Here is an 18,158-nt window from a genome sequence, read left to right as displayed (position 1 = left end):
TTACCTTTGCATTCACCTCATTGAAACGTGCTAATTATTCCAGTCGAAGCGGAGATAGATTAATTGGCTATGTTGCTGTATTTCTGAAATATTCTGACTAGTTTTTAATAAAATATTCACTTGACGTTAGCTATTCATGCACAGATTGTCCGATAACAGCAGAAAACGCTTAAATTGCGCTGATCAAGTTGACGTGGAGTAACGTCACAAAGAGATTACGTCATTACTGATTCCCGCACCTTTTGACACTATCAATTTTCGATGTTTTCACTTTTGTTTTTAAGTTCATGAAATGCAATTAAACGAAAATTGAATGGTTTTCCGTTAAATATAACATATATTTCACTCGTACGACAGAATATTTCGATATTTTTCACTCGTGAAAATATCTATATTCTGTCATAGTCGTGAAATATATGTTATATTAAATGGGAAACCATTCAATATCCTCCATATATTGAAATAAATAATTAATTTGTTATAAAGTAAGACATATGGACATTGGATAAAGGAGTATTTGTCGTTGGATATACGTTGTAGTCAAGTTTTATTTTTTTATATGTAGGTTTTGAGTGCAACTCAGAACACGTACGTATGGGATGACAGCTCAAGCAAAATAAAGACTCCAGTATTGTCACTCTCGCTGTACGACAGTGACAAGAATGAAATCCTTCTAGCAGGTCTGAAAAATGACATCACTATAGACATAGCCCTTCCGTCGACGCCTCCCGACAACATCCGGATGCTCAGTGTCTCCAATTTGGATGAGGAACTTACTGAGTTTGTCGTGGAGGCGAATTCTAATGAAACCTCCATTCATTTCGTTATTCGGCCCGAGGGAGACGCCCTCCTGGAAGTGTTTGTCCGATACCAAGTCGCTCCTACTGTGGATATGTATGATAGTGTATTTCTCATTCCCAATTATGATGTGCTACCTGGTAGTGCCGAGGTCGATGACGACGAATTTGCACACACGGTATTCATATCACCAGAATTTGTTCAAGAGCATGGCACAGGTTCCTATATAGTCGCCATCAAGCCATTTGGTGAGTAGTGACATATACCCTGATATGGTAACCATTGTCTTTATTTTATCGGCTAGCTTATCGAATGAATGACTATGCACACATTGTTCAATGTAAGCATTTACAATGGTCAATATATATTTGTATTTGATACCAAAGACACGTAGATAATGATGATATCATTTCATTTTACAGAAAACAAAACAGCAGAAGTTGAAACATATGATGAATATTATGCTGACTATGTAGGACCAACGCTCAAGGACGAAATACGAGTAAACTTAAGTATTACGTACAGAACGTCCGGGTGTCTCTTCTGGAATATCACGGAGGATAGATGGATGTCCGACGGTTGTAGGGTAAGTATCGCGTCCAGACCATCTGGGTGTCTCTTCTGGAATGTATCGGAGGATAGATGGATGTCCGACGGTATTAGGATTAGTATCACTTAGAGAACATCCGGGTGTCGCTTTTGGAATGTCTCGAAGGATAGAACGATGTCCGGCGGTCGTAGGGTAAGTATCTCGAACAGAACGTCAGTATGTCTCTGTTGGAATGTATTGGAGGATAAATAGATGTTCAATTGCTGTACCGTAAGTAGCACGTACAGAACATTCGGACGTGTCTTCTGGAATGTCTCGGAGGATAAATGGATGTATGACGGTTGAAGGGTAAGAATCACGTACACAAAATCCGGATGATTCTTCTGGAATGTCTCGGAGGATACAGGGATGTCTGGCGTTGTAGGGTAAGTATCACGTACACAAAATCCGGATGACTCTTCTGGAATGTCTCGGAGGATACATGGATGTCTGGCGTTGTAGGGTAAGTATCACGTAACCAAATCCGGATGACTCTTTTGGAATGTCTCGGAGGATACATGGATGTCCGACGGTTGAAGGGTAAGAAGCACGTACACAAAATCCGGATGACTCTTCTGGAATGTCTCGGAGGAAACATGGATGTCTGGCGTTGTAGGGTAAGTATCGCGTACACAAAATCCGGATAACTCTTCTGGAATGTCTCGGAGGATACATGGATGTCTGGCGTTGTAGGGTAAGTATCGCGTACACAAAATCCGGATGACTCTTCTGGAATTTCTCGGAGGATACATGGATGTCTGGCGTTGTAGGGTAAGTATCACGTACACAAAATCCGGATGACTCTTTTGGAATGTCTCGGAGGATACATGGATGTCTGGCGTTGTAGGGTAAGTATCACGTACACAAAATCCGGATGACTCTTCTGGAATGTCTCGATACATGGATGTCTGGCGTTGTAGGGTAAGTATCACGTACACTAAATCCGGATGACTCTTTTGGAATGTCTCGGAGGATACATGGATGTCTGGCGTTGTAGGGTAAGTATCACGTACACAAAATCCGGATGACTCTTTTGGAATGTCTCGGAGGATACATGGATGTCTGGCGTTGTAGGGTAAGTATCAAGTACACAAAATCCGGATGACTCTTCTGGAATGTCTCGATACATGGATGTCTGGCGTTGTAGGGTAAGTATCACGTACACAAAATCCGGATGACTCTGCTGGAATATCTCGGAGGATACATCGATGTCTGGCGTTGTAGGGTAAGTATCACGTACACAAAATCCGGATGACTCTTTTGGAATGTCTCGGAGGATACATGGATGTCTGGCGTTGTAGGGTAAGTATCGCGTACACAAAATCCGGATGACACTTCTGGAATGTCTCGGAGGATACATGGATGTCTGGCGTTGTAGGGTAAGTATCACGTAACCAAATCCGGATGACTCTTCTGGAATGTCTCGGAGGATACATGGATGTCTGGCGTTGTAGGGTAAGTATCACGTAATCAAATCCGGATGTCTCTTCTAGAATATCTCGGAGGATACATGGATGTTCAAAGGTTGTAGGATTAGTATAACGTACAGAACATCCATGTGTTACTATGGGAATGTTTCAAAGGATGCATGGATGTCCGGCGGTTGTAGGGTAAGTATCACATACAGAACATCAGGATGTTTCTGGTGAAATGATGGATGTCCGGCCGTTGTAGGGCACGTATTACGTACAGAACATCCGGTGACTCTTCGAGAGTGTCTCGGAGGATAAATGGATACTCGACGACTGTACGGTAAGTAGCACATACAGAACATTCGGGCGTCTCTTCTGTAATGTCGCTGACGATAGATTGATGCCCGATGGCTGTAGGGAAAGTATTACGTACAGAACATTCAGATGTCTCTTCTGGAATGTCTCAGATGATTGATGGATGCTGGACGGATGTAGGGTCAATATATATCACGTGTAAACATATGGGTGTCTCTTCTTGAAAATCTCGGAGGATAGATGGATGTCTTACGGATATAGGGTAAATATCACGTGCAAAACATCTTGGTGTCTCTTCTGTAATATTTGGGAGGATAGATGTATGTCCGAAGGCTGTAAGGCAAGTATCACGTACAGAACTTTACGTAAAACTTCCGAAGTTCGTGTGCCCGTTTCATCACGCTTTTCGTTTCTGACCTCAAAATCTTAAGTTCTTCCGATGAAAATATACCACTCTCTAACGTGGAGGTAAAAAGACGACACTTTTGGAATGAAATGCATACGTCAGTCCTATACCTGAATCGCGTACACAGACTATAAACTTTATTTTGTTTTTTCCAAAGAACCATATTATTTAGAGAAGATAAAATTTTATGTAAAATTCCAATATCATATTGTTTATCATTCAGTAAAACAAACAGTAACAACGCAATTTTCACAGATTTTGCTCACTACACACAGATACATGTAATGCTCTTGAAATAGACTATCTGTTGGCGCAGCCTACGAATAAGCGTACAATTAGTTGCATGACAATGAATAATTTGCAGGCATCCCTCCTCGACATTCTAGGCATGGTCGTTCTCTTATGATAATTTGTAATTGAGTACGATATCATTTTCTGCTAAAAGGATATGTTTGCGTACGATTTCAAATTGTTTTAGTAAGTTACGACAGGAAAGATATGGCGTAAAGTTACGCAAGGTTTTTTGTGTAACTTTCGAACGTTCGTAAGTCACTAAGTTTGTGTGAAACGCTTAGTAATTCGTAAATTTGACTAACGCGAAAGTTACGGAAATTCGTAGGTTACAAAGCTTTATGAAACTGTACCCCAGTTCTGTCTTGGTCTTTAAAGGCATTATGTGTTTGATAATGTGCCCCTTTTGTTTTTTGTTTTGGCATGTACTCATTGATATTGCTGTGTGGTAAGGTCTGGAAGTCCATGAAATTTCATGTAATCACATCTAAATTACTTTAAATTGTGGCGCTGGATCAGGATAAATTAACCAATATCCATTAATTGAGATATTGATGGAATTAAGCGGAATTTTGGACTTCTATATCCTACTCATTAGTGCTAAAATGACAAAACAGCTATGTGACACAGTTTTATATTGATAGTTTGGTATACACTGTGTCTTAACTATTTTTAATGGGTACTGTTCAAATGTTTAATTGCGGTCATGCTTTTCTGTTCAATCAATTGTATCTCATGTTTACATCAACAACCATCTCCTTTTTCCGGTGACCTTTGTGACATTATGTAGATTTGACATATATTTGTATGTCTGATTGTGTCGATGAATCAGACGCCTTCCCTGCAGGATCACAGTGTCTTTCTAGTATAAATATATTGCCATCGATTTTCTTTATTTTGAGTAAGAATTAAGGGTTTGTTTATATTTTGTTACTTCCTAAATGTTCTTCAGTTTAAATTCTTATGGCAAATAGAATCAGAACAACCACTGAAGTTTGTAACAAACTATCCATCGTCTCTTATCAATTGCATGTGTTATAGTTGGTGTAAGAACCAGCGTGGTATTTTACAAATGTATGTAAACGCCAGTTAGTCACAGATGGTTCTTGGAATATATCGGTAAATGCATTGTTTTTCTGGATATGCACTTATTTATCAGCAGGTTTCATATCATTAACAGCTATTTTGCTTGTACTTCAGGTCAGCCCACTTTCGAACAGTAAATTTACGAGGTGTCTTTGTAACCATTTAACTTCTTTCGGGGCTGATTTCTACACACCGCCTAACAAGATAGATTTCAACACTGTATTTGACAATCTTGGAGCGAAGATTGCAGACAACTGGGCCGTACTAGCTACGCTGTGCTTTATCTTTGTTTTATTCTTCATACTGGCTGTTTGGGCACGTCACAAAGATAAACTCGATGTCGTAAAGGTAGGGAACAGCATACTATGGTTAGATGTCGTCTAGACTGGGACGACAGTTGGTGTACGGTAGATATATCTGCAAGTGTTAGATACCGACCCATTTAGTAAATAATATAATCAGTCCGCAGTTATTGTATTTTCACAAAACATGATATTTGTTGACGATATTGATATCAAATATTCTACACAAATATAAAATTAGTAGCAAAGACAATAACAATGGGAAGTTGAAATACAACACACGTATCTTCAAGACAAAAGAAATCATTCTTGCGGATTCTCAATCATTTACCTGAATTATACCTTGGTACTTTCTTGTTGAAGGATGTTTTTATATATCCGAGCTAAGCAGCTATTTATGTTTTAGTGGGGCGTGGCTCCACTATCTGACAACGTGGTCAGCGACCCGTACTATTACCAGATCTCTGTATTCACGGGCATGAGGAGGGGTGCTGGTACGAAGTCAAAGATTAGTTTTGTACTGGCCGGCGATAACGAGGACACCGGTGTACGAAACCTTGCAGACGAAAAAGGCATCAAGGTACTTTTTTCTAAAAGTAAACGTGTGTTACATAAAAAAAGAATTTTTAAAAATCCTTAGTACAAAGCGTTAAGGTTTACGTACAGATATATTCGTTTTAGAACACAGTATTGATGTTTATTTATATCTTGATTTGCTTGTTTATTTTTGTGCAGGTTTGCAGTAGAGGAAGTGTCAACAACTACGTGATGAGTACACAACAGTGGCTGGGACCTCTGACGTATTTACGTATCTGGCATGACAATAAAGGAAAAGGAAAACACCAGGGATGGTACTTGAGTAAAGTTGTCGTATCCGACCTTCAGACGGGGCAGACGTAAGAAGGATTACTTTTATAGAAATGCGTTTTCTTATAACGTAAAATTTAAATGAATTAAAACCCGGTCTTGTTTATACTAACAAATTATCACATTAGTTCAACTGCACGTTCTTTGCCGTTTCTATTCATGCACTGAATGCATAATCTTCACGAAAATGCATAGACATTATTCATGTAAGTAGTTGTTACTGTGTATACTCGGGGTATTTGACATACATGTGGATTATACAGGCATGGCTGATGCCTCAACACGGGGCGATCTGGTCTGGGGGGGGGGGGGGGGGGGGGGGGGCACATACATTTGTATTTGAACTGGGATGGCGATATATATGGGGTATGGGGGTATCAACGGTATTTTATATAGTAGGGAAATTCATTCCAAATGGCGGCATTCGAGATTAGCGATACAAAGACAAGCATCGTTATGTTTGTGTTAATGATTCATTCGGTCGATAAGTCATTCGCCGAAGGCCTATTTTTACTAATAAGAAAACATCTTGGGTGTTGTACGGATAAATATAAATAGACCCTATATATTTTAAATGTTCATTCGGTTTTCCACACTGTTGGCCTTAGCATCACCAAAGAGTCCTGGAAAAACGAATACTCTGCATGATCCAGTTATCTAACTATTCGGCAAATGTCTTATTACTTTACGTTATTAAAAGGCGCTATAAATCACATGTTGGTTGTACAATGTTGCTAAGATGTTCCAGTAAGATAACATTTAAGGATGCTAACTATCTGGTCTGTTTTGCTCGAATTTAACTAAAAAGTTATTTTTAAATTGAGTTTGTGTGACATTGCAGAGCTATAGTATTTGCGAGAAAAAAAGAAGATGCATAAGTTTTTTTTAACTATATCAAAGTGATAGGATCTACAATATTTATGAATTCAAAAAATGTCTTACATTGTTTTGTTTTCGCTGTCATAATCGTAATTAAGGATATTTTGACAATTGCTTTCCGCCAACTCGTCATCGCATTATAATCTTACACATCTTAGGTTATATCTATTATAACATCTAAAACGATGTTTTCGTTTGGAAATATTGTAAATCTTATGTGTTTATAGTCATTATTGTTATTAGCTTGCCCTGTTGAAGGCTTCACAGTCATGGAAGTTCAATCTAAAATGTGTAGCTTTATATATTTGTGTTAAAGGTACTATTTCATGTGCAATCGTTGGCTGGCGGTGGAGGAGGATGATGGAATGGTCGATCGGATGTTACCCGTGGCCGGAACGGAAGATCTCACTAAATTCAACACCCTCTTCTTGACGAAAACAAAGCGGAGTCTCACAGATTCTCATTTGTGGATTTCTGTATTCTCACGGCCACAGCGAAGTCATTTCACAAGAGTTCAACGTCTTTCCTGCATTCTTTCTCTCATAATGACGACAATGGTGGCTAATGCTATGTTCTATAAATCAGAGGGTAATGTTGAAAACAAAGAATCATTCACGATAGGACCGATTGAATTTTCCCTAAGTGGACTTTATATCAGTTTCATTAGCAGTCTAGTTGTACTTCCTGTTAATTTGATCATTGATAATATATTCCGTAAAACACGACCTCGACAAAATAAAGTAACGAATTCTTTTGTAAGTAATATCCAGCCGCTACGAACACTATCACAAGTAGACCTTCGTCCTTGTAAAATTGACGATGACACCACTATATCTGAGGTAACAGACGACGATTTCAACGTCCAAAAGCAAAATCTCAAAAGTGAATCAGCAAATACAATTGGCGGAGTATCTACTGCCTCGGACAAAGTTTTGATCAACAGGGCATCCGAATCAAGTCCAGCTAACAGTAAATCTAAACAGCCGAATCCGAAGGCAAAATTCAGCCTTCCGCCTCCATGTATATATATAGCGTGGGCTTTGGTGTTTTTGTCATCTGTTGTATCAGGTTTCATCACCTTCCTCTATAGCATGGAATGGGGCAAGGAGAAGTCTCTGGCATGGTTGTCGGCAATGCTTCTGTCTATTGGAGAATCTATTACAGTTATTCAACCGACAAAGGTATTTCAACACAGATAATGATAATCCGTATTTAATTTTCATTGTATTAGATATAATTGCTTATAAGTATTTTTAAACAGATAAAATCAACACGGTAGTTGCGTTTCGCTCACGTTATAGGCGTAGTTGCCATCTTCAGGCCAACGTATTAAAAAGATTAACCTATATGTATATATATATATATTTATTGGGGCAAAGAAGTAATTCAAACAGTGTAAACAATAAGGTTTGTTAAATTTTCGAGGCAATCCGCCCCTTTATCAAAACACAAAAAAATACAAATACAATCACATAATATATATAAGAAGTACTGGAAATACAATAAAATACAATAAAAATAATGTTTAATTAACTGGAGAAACCACAATGAACCCTTCGGCAAACGTGGGCCGAAGGCAGATACTAGCGTGACTGCATCATGTTCAACACTAGAACGCTATGCGACCAACGGCAGAGATATTTTGAATTCCCCCGCACGTGAAAGTATATCGAACAGTTCAAAGACGATTCGTCCCTAAATACTGCTAGTGGACGACATTGCATTCATATAAAATACGTTGCATTATCGTCTATACAGTGATTGATTAAATATCGTGTACAAAGTCTGAAAAACTTTAGAAAAATATGTTTTAGATGGTTAGAATTATAGAGAGTGGTGTGAAAAAACTAATACAAATATTTATCAAGACTGAAAATATAAGAAAAACGAATGCCGAAGTGTCCCTACAGGACGCTACGGGAAACAGACGATTCGGACCAACATGGACCAAGATGCTGTTGCATGATGGCGGGAAGCGACTAAATGTGAGTCTCAAAGAGCAACAATGAATAGATGCCCCCAAAAGTATAGCAATTATGAAAATTTTAACAAATTGAATAATTAACTACATGAATAGTCAAATATAATGGTCAGATGGAGAGTACATCCAGAAGACGTCTTTAACGTGATTGTTGATTCTGATGGTGAGCTTTGTGCTGGTTTCTCCAACATACTGCATTTAGCATTTTTTGCATGAGAGGAGATATACAACATTGGCTGATGTGCATGTCAGTGTTTGTAAAATGTGATAAACATGGTTGTTTATTACACATTTAAACGTGTCTGTGGACTCAGTGTATGGGCACAATTTGCACGTTTTTTTGCTGCATGTGTTGAAGGAGCCTGTTGTAACGACAGAGGCAGATGAATGTAATTTGCTGCTCACCACCAGATCTCTTACATTTTTTGGTCTACGATAGGCCAATAACGGTGGTTCTGGAAAGATCCGTTTGAGTGCAACTGACGACTCAATGATGCGCCAATGATTATGTAAAATGGAAGAAATAGACGGCAAGTTAGGATGGAACGTGACAACACAAGGGACCCTTTGTGTCGGAGTTCTGACTTTGTATTCTAGAAGGCTGGCTCTGTCAAGTACCCTGACTTTCGTAGACCAAAAAATGTAAGAGATCCGTTTCCCGTAGCGTCCTGTAGGGACACTTCGGCATTCGTTTTTCTTATATTTTCAGTCTTGATAAATATTTGTATTAGTTTTTTTCACACCACTCTCTATAATTCTAACCATCTAAAACATATTTTTCCAAAGTTTTTCAGACTTTGTACACGATATTTAATCAATCACTGTAGAGACGATAATGTAACATATTTTATATGAATGCAATGTCGTCCACTAGCAGTATTTAGGGACGAATCGTCTTTGAACTCTTAATATAAAATAATTAACATATATAATTGATATCTTTAAATTTCATATAATTACATTGTCCATTTATCCTGTCACCTACATTATGGAGAGAATTTACATAGGCATAGCCTGTTATTCAATCCAATTGACTATATTCCATCATTTTTGTCAATTAAATTTGTTGAAATGAAATGAAATGAACTCTTCGATATACTTTCACGTGCGGGGGAATTCAAAATATCTCTGCCGTTGGTCGTATAGCGTTCTAGTGTTGAACATGATGCAGTCAAGGTAATATCCGCCTTCGGCCCACGTTTGCCGAAGGGTTCATTGTGGTTTCTCCAGTTACTAAAACATTATTTTTATTGTATTTTATTGCATTTCCAGTACTTCTTATATATATTATGTGATTATATTTGTAATTTTTTGTGTTTTGATAAAGGGGCGGATTGCCTCGAAAATTTAACAAACCTTATTGTTTACACTGTTTGAATTACTTCTTTGTCCCCATATAATCATTACAAGTAATTCATATCCTCCATACATTTATGTGATGATCCAGTGTTATCTGGATTATACTGTTCATATTACTTCTTTGACCCTTATATATTTTATTGGTACATGTATGTTCAATTGATTTGTAAGGATATACTATAAATCACAATTTCCTCATAAGTTCCTACTTCTATCGTCACATAGTGGCTTATTTTAGTACTTTGAGTGTTAAATGGAATCAAAACAATAATCTAATATCGAAAGATAGCATGCGTATAACTTCAGGTCATCAAATAAGATTACTCGGTAGATAATAAATCAGTGACAACCCAACATTTAGAAGCGGCTCGAAAATACATTTCTGAGTAAGATAACCCCTGCCTCGTGTTCAATTCAGCGAGGTTGCCATATTCAAAAGGTTTTAATTTCGTTCGAATTGCATTTATGTATTAGCTGTTTTCATTTCAAAACACGAGAAAGCTTTACAAACAACAGAAACGAAAACACATATGAATCTAGCAATGGATTATTGTGTGGTAGGTGTCATTTTAAACAAGGGATGATTTGAAATGCTTGTTTATCTTACACAGATCATCACCATTGCTGTAATCATATCGGCCCTGTTGAAGAAACCGGATGTAGAAGAGGTCGAGGATAATGATGACACGCCAATGGCACCAAGACGTGACGAAGAACTTCTCTTCACAAAACCAACCAAAGGTTTCTTTTCTTAACATAGTTTCAAAGTTGACCAGTAGGTAGAATGACATCTGTCGATGATGCAGAGCCGAGACTATTTCCCAGATAAAAGAGAAATTGGGCAGAATTACAGTATAGAATAAGGATTACAATAACTGTATTAACATACTGGTATCACTCTTAACGATGATATAAATGTATTATATAAATGTATTACAGTCTATGAATTAATCAATACATGAATGTGTTAACAATTTCTATCAACTGTTTTTAGTAAACTGTGTTTAGTTTTTCTTGTGAGTGATACCAATAGTAAATGCATAATGAACTTCATAAGTCAGCAACTATGAACGTACTTATTTGGAGATTTGACTAAACATAACCACACACCAAGGGTACATTTATATCTGATGTTTAAACTATAACCACACCCCAAGGGTACATTAATTAAGGAGTGTACCTCATTTTGACTGCGTACACGTTAGTATGCCCGTAGTTGACAATGGGTATTTCCTATGGTTAACGCGTTAGCGCTCCATAGGATATGTTCGTTGCCAGCTGCGTGCATACTACCGTATACGCACTCAAAATGAGGTACAATCCTTATATTTACATCAACCAAATCGTTAAAATACAGTACGAAGAAAATAAAATGCAGGTTGTGTTGCGACGTTGGTAACTACGGCAGCCGTGGTTGCTAAGATGATATAGTTCCAGTGAATCTACGTAACGACACCAGTATTGTTAAAAAACAATTAAAGAAACAACTCATCAATTTAGATTAATATATTTTACGTTTTCAATTCATTAATATATTCACAATCCACAATTTTCGTCTTGCATTAACTATGGTTGTCAAGCACAACGGGTATTGACACAGTTATAGTCGTGACGTAGTCGATTATTCTATAGGAATTGTACGCTTCAGCCATTTGTTGCTAGCTTACCTCGTGGAGAAGTTAAATATTCATTCATTTCCGCAATCTTCAGTTCAGTTTTTTTTTTACAAAACACTCACTTAACATTAGCTTTGTGTACAGAGATCATCGGGTAACAGTAGAAAACACTCAAACGCGTACATCAGTCCTTTGAAAATGGCGCCGTCTAGTTGACGTTCCAGTAACGTCACAAAGAGACGACGTCACGATTATGTTACCGATTCCCGCGCTTATTAATCCGCTGAGCCTTTTTTTCACTGCTTAACGCTCATTTTAACGCAGTCAGAGTTTACTAAGCAGAAGAAAGGAGAGATGTAAATATATGTGATATTAAAAATATAACAACACACCAAGGGTACATTGAATTATATGTGATGTTAAAACTATAATTACACACCAAGGGTACATTGATATGTGATGTTAAAACTATAATTACACACCAATGGTACATTGATATGTGATGTTAAAACTATAATTACACACCAAGGGTACATTGATATGTGATGTTAAAACTATAATTACACACCAAGGGTACATTGATATGTGATGTTAAAACTATAATTACACACCAAGGGTACATTGATATGTGATGTTAAAACTATAATTACACACCAAGAGTACATTGATATGTGATTTTATAATTATAAATGTTGTGATAAGTCAATTTGACGAGAGATATCCGTAATACTGTTTTAATTCGTAACTTGTTTCGTTGCAGCATTGCGGCCGTTGGTAAAAGTAGACACACCAGATCCCCAAAAACTGGCAGACGCTCGAAAGGTTCGCCTCAACGAGATCCATATGCACCGCATCATCAGGGAAATCATTTTCTATTTCATTTTCCTGGCATTGATATTACTGGTGGCTAGTCACAATAGGGACCCCAAAGCGTACACTGTGAAAACGGCCATGATGAATGTTGTGAATCCGAAAAACACTCTGTTCAAGGTATGAGTCCTACACGATGTCAGTGTATTAAAAAATCAATTATAAACTTAAAGTTTTAAATGTGGTAGATTGTATGTTTTTATACTTTGTTCAACCACAGGTAAAAACGGTGTCTGATTTCTGGTCTTGGCTGGAGAAAACATTGCTACCAAATATGTACCTCACCCACAAATGGAATGGAGATCTGGCAGATGATGAGGAGCAGCGTCTAATATCTACTCGTACGGCGTACCGGGTGGGACCGATTCGTGTGCGCCAACAACGCGTAAAGAGAGGTATTTTATTTCCTATAGTTGGTATCCTACAGCTACTGACGACTTCATTCGTCTAACTAACACACTTATAGTCAATTGTATATGTGCGCAAGTGATACTTACTGAATGTTGAACTATACATGATTAACACTTTTCGCAGTTAATTTAAGACGTACAAACATTCATCCGGATGCAGCATTCCTATTGACCTAAGATGCCTTTATTATACGTGCATCATGGTCAAGTGGAAGTCGAGGGCGACAACATGTTGCGATACCTGTATTTGTAGCTCAGCGCCAATACTATACAATGCTCTAAATTATCGAATTATATGAATTATTCTTTTGTGCAAAGATATAACTGCACTTTTTGTGGTTACATCACGATTTGTTTTACTTAACAATATGTTTGTATGATTATTTCCAGAGGGTTGTAAAGTATCGACATACATGCGTAACATCATCGCTAGTTGTGCTGTAGACTGGGACATTGATGACGCTGACGACCAAACGTATGGGGACTCTTGGCAGCCACCGAAAGTAAACGAATCATTTACTCACATTGTGAACTATCCCTGGAAGTATCGTCCGTTCCTGGACACAGGAGGGCTGCCGTATGCGGGAGAATTAGGAGTTTATCCGGGTGGAGGGTATATAGTGGATTTTATCGGAAAGAGGGAACGTGCTTTTCAGTTCTTGAACGACTTGCGTCGAAAGAACTGGATTGACCGATATACTCGTGCAGTGTTCCTTATGTTCACTGTCTATAACGCCAATGTTAACATGTTTTCAACAATTAACATTGTGTTCGAAATGCCCAACACTGGTGAATTCATGGTCAAAGAAAACATCAATACCTTCCGACTGTTTTCGTACCTTGGCGGATATGGTATATTTGTTATATTCTGTGAGCTATCAGCGGCTATCAGCGTAATATACTTGTTCATCAGAGAATGTAAACAAATTCGGAAGGAGAAGAAAAAATACTTTAAAAGTTTCTGGAACGTATTACAACTACTCACGATGATGACAGCTCTCGGATCTATCATTATGTATATCATCAGACATTTCATCACAGCTATCGCCGTGTCGAGGGTGACGAAACTGCGAGGTAGGTGGCTTGTATGTCACTTAACAAATAACACAGTATGTAATACAGGATATCGTTAAAGTATTAGAAACCTATAAGATGTGTTACGTGATGTATACCACTATTAAGGATGTTTGAACATCACTTTAATTGCTTGACGAATTACGATGATAAATTGATAAATTTTAGGCGTTTGCTTGTTTACATAGTGCAGTCTATTTACAGTAAAGCGCTACTAAATTCCCTACACAACGCTGTATATTTACATTTAAGCGGTACTAAATTGACTGCACAACGCAGTCTATTTACAGTAAAGTGGTATTAAATTCCCCGCACAACACAATCTATTTAGAGTAAAGCGGTACTAAATTGACTGCACAACGCCGTCTATTTACAGTAAAGTGGTATTAAATTCCCCGCACAACACAATTTATTGACAGTAAAGCGGTACTAAATTCAATGCACAACGCCGTCTATTTACAGTAAAGCGGTTCTAAATTCCCTGCACAACACAATTTATTTACAGTAAAGCGGTACTAAATTCAATGCACAACGCCGTCTTTTTACAGTAAAGCGGTACTTAATTCAATGCACAACGCCGTCTTTTTAAAGTAAAGCGGTACTAAATTCCTTGCACAACACCGTCAAATGAGTTGTGTTTACGTGATCTTTAGGAAAAGAGTTTCGTAGCATTTTATCTTAAAAGAAATTAATGAACGCAGCAGAAAACGCTGCAATTGTTTTATTAGGTGTTGGTAAATGACGTCACCATGTTGCCACTCTTGTTTATTAGCTCCGTAGGTAATTATTCGAACCCTATAGGAAATAATGAAGTTATAACTCCTGAATTTTCTTTTTCAGATAAATTCTACAATTTTGAAAAAGTCGCCATGTGGGACGAGGTGTTCGGCTATGTTATAGCGTTTACAATCTTCGCATCCATTATCAAGCTCATCCATATGTTCCGTTTCAATAGAAAGATGTCAATGATTGCAGGGACACTGAAAAATTCTACGAGTGACATATCTGCTTTCTCCTTTGTCTTTCTTGTATTCCTGTCAGGGTTTGCTATCTGGGGATATGTTATGTTCGGACGAAACATGGCGTCATATAAGAGCATGATTCAGTCCATCGAGACCTTACTGGCATTTTCCTTGGGAGAATATGACTACCTCGCTTTGGTAAATGCTAATCGGATCTTCGGACCATTGTTTTTCTTCTCGTTTTTCCTCTTCATTAACTTTATTCTTTTAAACGTCTTTGTCACTATCCTCAATGAATCCATCTCTGCAGTACGAAAAGATGTGTCCAAGCAGAGCAACGAGTTTGAAATTGTGAGCTTTGCTTGGTCGCGATTTAAAGGCTGGATAGGAATAGACTTTGACAGAATACTACTGGATGTACAGCGGAAATACATGATTGGTACGGAGAATTATTCATACGTTGTGATTTGGTTTGCCGCCTACGTTCATTTGTCAATAAAGTATAAAACATATTTTTACGCGATGTAATAGATACAACTTTTTACGACATACAGAATCATTTGATGTATTTTCAATATAATTTTTTAATGTGTTTAAACATTTTACAGGTAAAAACGACGAGGCGCCCCCTACCATTGACGATTCAATGAAAAACATCGCCAGTAAGCTCGATACTATAATCAGCCGACTGGAAAAACTTGACCAAGCAGAAGCTGAAAACCAACAGGGGAAAGGAGCATTGCGGCAAGCCTCCCCTCAAATCATCATCCGAAGCGACACACCACTTTTCACCAGGCTTTTCCCAACTCTTGGCCGCCAAAAAATCAACCTTGAATAATCAAGCGATATTTCGTAATATGAGGCAAATCAGCAGTAAAGGTCGCGGCCAACTTTTGATCATTCACACCCGCTGTTTTCGATACTACACACCCGTTGTTTTTGATACTGGACACCCATTGTTTTCGATAAGATATTCAATTGTTTCCGTACAGCTATTTTAGATTTTCTTTAGCATACAACTATTTTAAAATTTATTTCCGTAAAGCCATTCTACAATTCCTCTTTCGTACTGCCATTTTACAATTACGTTACCATATAGCCATTTTACAATTACGTTACCATATAGCCATTTTACAATTACGTTACCATATAGCCATTTTACAATTACGTTACCATATAGCCATTTTACGATTCGGTTTTAGTACAGTCATGGTACAATTCCTTCACGGTACAGCCTTTCTACAATTCGTTTCCCTTCAGCTATTTTATTATTCCTTCAACGCATAACCATCTTAAAATCCCCTACCATACAACCATTCTACAATTTCTTTACTATACAGCCATTCTACAATTCGTTTCCATACAGCCATTTTACAATTCCTCTTCCATAAACCATTCTACAATTCGTTTCCGTAGAGCCATTTTACAATTTATCTTCTATACAGCCATTTTTTCAATTCCTTTACCATACGTAAATTCTACAATTCCTTTACCGTGCAGCAATACTTCAATTCCTTTACTATACAGCAATTTTACAATTCCTCTTCAGTACAACTATTTCACAATTCCTTTCCATACAAACATGTAAAAAAATCCTTTCCGTACAGTCATTTTTAAATTCCTTTCCGTACAGTCATGTTTAAATTCCTTTCCGTACAGTCATGTTGAAATTCCTTCCGTACAGTCATGTTTAAATTCCTTTGCGTACAGTCATGTTGAAATTCCTCTCCGTACAGGTCTAGTTAATATTCCTTTCCGTACAGTCATGTTTAAATTCCTTTCCGTACAGTCTTGTTAAAATTCCTTTCCGTACGGTCTAGTTAATATTCCTTTCCGTACAGTCATGTTTTAAATTCCTTTCCGTACAGTCATGTTAAAAGTCTTCTCCGTACACTAATTAAACTATTTATTTGGTTCTGTACAATCAAGAAACAAGGACAGATATTGCTGTTATCTTTAACAAAAGTTTCATTGACTCACACACACACAAGTACTCTTTTACTGATAATGCTGTATTTCATTTATTGTCCATTTACATTGTATATTGTATGTTGTACATCATGATACCATGTTTTTAACGATTACCTGTTACGACGCGCCGGTGCAATCAAGGTCAGAGAGGCGAATATAAAAAAAAGGGACAAATAGACTGATGGAAAACAAGATGTATCGGAAATAAAACTGATGGCATATATGGATATATCGGAAATATTACTGAAAGAGACGCTGGAAATGTCGGAATATCGCAAATCAGGATGGTTAGATAAACGTACAGAACATAACAAAGGTTGTTGAAATAAGAGATATACCGAGTAGACAACGGAGAAAGACCAGCAGATAGATACGTGAGAGATTTAACCCAGTAAATAGATACGTGAGAGATTTAACCCAGCAGGTAGATCCGTAAGAGATTTAACCAAGCAGATAGATACGTGAGAGATTTAACCAAGCAGATAGATACGTGAGAGATTTAACCCAGCAGATAGATACGTGAGAGATTTAACCCAGCAGATAGATCCGTGAGAGATTTAACCCAGCAGATAGATACGTGAGAGATTTAACCCAGCAGATAGATACGTGAGAGATTTAACCCAGCAGATAGATACCGTGAGAGATTTATACCAGCAGATATATACGTGAGAGATTTCACCCAGCAGATAGATACCGTGAGATATTTAACCCAGCAGATAGATACCGTGAGAGACTTAACCCAGCAGATAGATACGTGAGAGATTTAACTCAGCAGATAGATACACGAGAGACCGGATTGCATTACTGGCTAATAAATGTGCATTGAAAATCAAACAATTGTTGTGTTTCATTCTAATTGCGGTAAAAAGACGCCGCCTGGTAGACACTGATATCCAATTGGACACCATTTGAATAAGACACATTGTAATGACTCGTTTGTGGGCATTTATGCTACGTTTTATATTGTGTA

General features: G+C 37.7%; 1 protein-coding gene across 1 annotated transcript in view; it reads left to right on the top strand.

The window, feature by feature from the left end:
* LOC117329585 (polycystic kidney disease protein 1-like 2) overlaps window positions 1-18,019 on the top strand; it is a 34,562-nt gene extending 16,543 nt beyond the window's left edge. Inside the window, exons 15-26 of the mRNA XM_033888007.1 lie at window positions 566-1,046; window positions 1,221-1,384; window positions 5,012-5,245; window positions 5,606-5,779; window positions 5,935-6,095; window positions 7,262-8,126; window positions 10,897-11,026; window positions 12,662-12,891; window positions 12,992-13,166; window positions 13,572-14,255; window positions 15,096-15,656; window positions 15,826-18,019. Of these exons, the coding sequence (XP_033743898.1) occupies window positions 566-1,046; window positions 1,221-1,384; window positions 5,012-5,245; window positions 5,606-5,779; window positions 5,935-6,095; window positions 7,262-8,126; window positions 10,897-11,026; window positions 12,662-12,891; window positions 12,992-13,166; window positions 13,572-14,255; window positions 15,096-15,656; window positions 15,826-16,055 (4,089 nt within the window). The 3' untranslated portion in view covers window positions 16,056-18,019. The remainder of the gene's footprint in view (window positions 1-565; window positions 1,047-1,220; window positions 1,385-5,011; window positions 5,246-5,605; window positions 5,780-5,934; window positions 6,096-7,261; window positions 8,127-10,896; window positions 11,027-12,661; window positions 12,892-12,991; window positions 13,167-13,571; window positions 14,256-15,095; window positions 15,657-15,825) is intronic.
* The last annotated feature ends 139 nt before the right edge of the window (window positions 18,020-18,158 follow it).

This window comes from Pecten maximus, chromosome 1 (genome assembly GCF_902652985.1).
Source record: "Pecten maximus chromosome 1, xPecMax1.1, whole genome shotgun sequence".
In the NCBI taxonomy this organism is placed as follows: Eukaryota; Metazoa; Mollusca; class Bivalvia; order Pectinida; family Pectinidae; genus Pecten; species Pecten maximus.
Note: the sequence above shows the minus strand (reverse complement) of the source record. Positions and strands in the feature narration are given on the sequence as shown.